Here is a 2960-nt window from a genome sequence, read left to right as displayed (position 1 = left end):
CCTACGAGGTCTTCACATAGTAGGTTAAAAAATCCTTATTAGGAAGAAGACTTGGATAAATCTCCTGTCTTATAGAAGTAGCTAGCAAGTCTAGACGGTTTGCCTCTCTCCAAACGTGGAAGATCATGCCGTCGCTAGAAGTCAAAACAATATAGTATATGGAAGCAGGGGCGAAGCCACATGGTCAGAAGGGTTGTCAATTGACCATCCTTCGTCGAAGAATTATCTGTGTATATAGGTAAAATATTACGTTTTAGAGGTATATACACATATTGAACACCCTTTTTCCGGAATTTTTTTCATTTCTTTCAAATTTGAACACCCTTGGAGAGATTCCTAGCTTCGCCACTGTATGGAAGCATAGAGCTAGAACAAAATATCATTGTATTAATAAAGGTAAACATAATTCAGCATAAGAAAGATTCATTGTCACTTCACTTTACGTTTACTACTCTATATACATTTATCTGCCTCTTCCTCCTTTACATGAATAATAGGTTCTTCCACACAAAAATTTCCATTCCCTTTTCTTCCCAAGTCTAAATTTTTCCATGTCAGTTCAGTGTTTTCAGACATCAAATTAGGCCCTTCCCCAACTATCCACTCATCCATGGGATCAAGAACATCGTCTGTAATGTCATTACTTCCTTCTGGATCAAAAGCTTGTAATTGCAAATTACAATGGACAAATACCAAATCACGCATCCTCTGCTGCTCTATCGGATTCCTCCCTTGTGTAAATAGTTTCTCGACCAAGCTCCTTTTTAGCCTATAATGTGAAGCACCATTGCATGTCTGACTAAGGATTCGAACAGCAAGCCTTTGTAGTTCGGGACAATGACCTCCATATTGTGACCACCAAATTGCTGCAACCATGACTTCCAGGTTAACATAATGAATTACATAGAAAGATAAAAATAGCAGAAAATATGTAAAATCATACGAACCTGGGGAAATATTTGATAACTTCTCTTTGAAGCTACCAAAATGAAATGTGCCCCTCCCCATGCGATACTCATCAATTTGCAGCGTGATCTTATCCTGTATATGACGATCTTCTGTCATACGAACAACACAGTAACAAAGACCACAGGAAACTTCCACATCAGTGTAGAAGTCACTCGAATAAAAGAGGCTTGGGTTCAAAAAGTAACCCGAGGCATGGAGATGACTGTGGAGGTATTCATCCCACACGTCATCTATGGCTTTCCAAAATCTTGCATAATGGGATTTCTTCTCTTTGAATTCCTTTTTGATTGTCTCTTTAGCTTGATCTATTGTGTCATATATAAAACCAACTAGTGGCTTATTAGTACTATTTAGCAATTTTATAATTTCCACAAGGGGAATGGTTGCCTTCACAGCCATCAAAGCCTCAGTCCAAAAGGATTCATCTTTGACCATTTCTGACATTCTTTTACCCTCACGTGTGGAAGCCAAATTCGAATCAGAAGACTGAAACATCCTAATTAAGTGTTCTTTCTGTGATACAATGTTCTCAAGAGTCATGAAGGGCACAATCGACCTTATCTTTGAAGGGCATACTAGCTCATCAGGACAAGCATCTCTCAGAAGCTTTAGGACAGTAGCATTACCGTAAATAAATTGTGTCAGAGATTTTGCCTTCTCCAGAACTTGTTGTATCGTGTCTATCGCTGTGAATTTCTGTAACATAAGTTCCATGCAATGAGAAGCATCTACTGTCCAAAAAACTGTCTTAAGTTTTTCCACTAGTTTCTTGCCTGCTTCCATCATGCAGGCAGCAGCTGTCGAGTATGCAACTATTTGGACCACATTTTCAACTCCAACTTCCTCAATAACTTCCTCGAAGAACACTTGCATGGCTTCAACATTGCTATTGATAGATGAGATATCTGACGACCGAAGGTAAATGGTGCCTCTTGGGCAGTAAACTAGGATATTAATCAGATTTCGACCCTTTGAATCTACCCATCCATCTAGCAAGATGCTACATCCTGTACTTGCCCATGAATTTCTTATCTTCGTTACATATTGTTGCATCTCTTCCACTGCATCCTGAAGGATCCGCCCTTTCAACTCGTGACAACTTGGGAATATTATTGTCTTCCCAGGACTAAGGGTGGCTTTTACCATCTTCTGGAAGCTAGGTGCTCTAATAGCGTCAAAGTCAATTCCTTCTTCATAAAAAAATCTCCCTATAGATTTCGAAATCTCTCGTGAGGATAAATCTACAACAGAACTACCAGCTACTTTTGAATTCACTCTATGATGCTTTTTATTTCCATTTTCAAAACACCGAGTGTCTGTCTTATTTGGTTCACCATCACCTTCTCGAGGGCACCAGTTCCGCTTCAACGGAAGATTTGGGTGGTAAATCTGCTCAACTTCCTTGATTAAATTGCCGTTTTTCTTCTCATGTAGCTCGGCTTTCATTGCTTCTTTGACAAGTGTAGGAGCCTCCAAGCAAGGAGTGACATCTCCTCGAACGCCTCCTAAGTGGTATTTAAGCCGAGTAAACCCAGAAACAACTTTATGACAATAGTTGCACTTGATTTTTTGCTTCTTCTGATCAACTGCTACACCATGTTGACGAACATCAATTTGATCTTGATTCATATCTCACATTTATATTGACTGCTCTTCAACTGCAAAACTATGATCCATGAGTTGTTAAGATTTCCTTAAAAATGTGAAAAGCGAAGAGTACACACAACTTCCATTCCATAAATGTGTAAAGTTTATAAGGACACTTGATATTAGTTAAACAATGACCAAATAAACCAGTCTGTTCCAAGTGTATAGCCAACTCCCTCCATCCCTATTTACTTAATGTGGTGCAGAAAACACAACAAATATCAATCCTGATCCTAATGAAAAATGCAATTTCAATTTAATCTGAAACATGGCATCATTAAAAATTACAAAAAGAAAAAAAAACGAAAAGGTAAAGGGGGGGGGGTAACGGGGGTGGGGGGGTT

The 2960-nt window shown here is 38.9% G+C and overlaps 1 protein-coding gene across 1 annotated transcript in view; it reads right to left on the bottom strand.

Annotated features, from left to right (window-relative positions):
• Positions 1-367: 367 nt before the first annotated feature.
• Positions 368-2960, bottom strand: part of LOC109241556 — a gene marked incomplete in the record, with an annotated part of 5775 nt that continues 3182 nt past the window's right edge. Inside the window, 2 exon segments of the mRNA XM_019408306.1 lie at positions 368-866; positions 948-2635. Of these exon segments, the coding sequence (XP_019263851.1) occupies positions 454-866; positions 948-2598 (2064 nt within the window).

This window comes from Nicotiana attenuata, unplaced genomic scaffold (genome assembly GCF_001879085.1).
Source record: "Nicotiana attenuata strain UT unplaced genomic scaffold, NIATTr2, whole genome shotgun sequence".
Classification (NCBI taxonomy): Eukaryota; Viridiplantae; Streptophyta; class Magnoliopsida; order Solanales; family Solanaceae; genus Nicotiana; species Nicotiana attenuata.
Note: the sequence above shows the minus strand (reverse complement) of the source record. Positions and strands in the feature narration are given on the sequence as shown.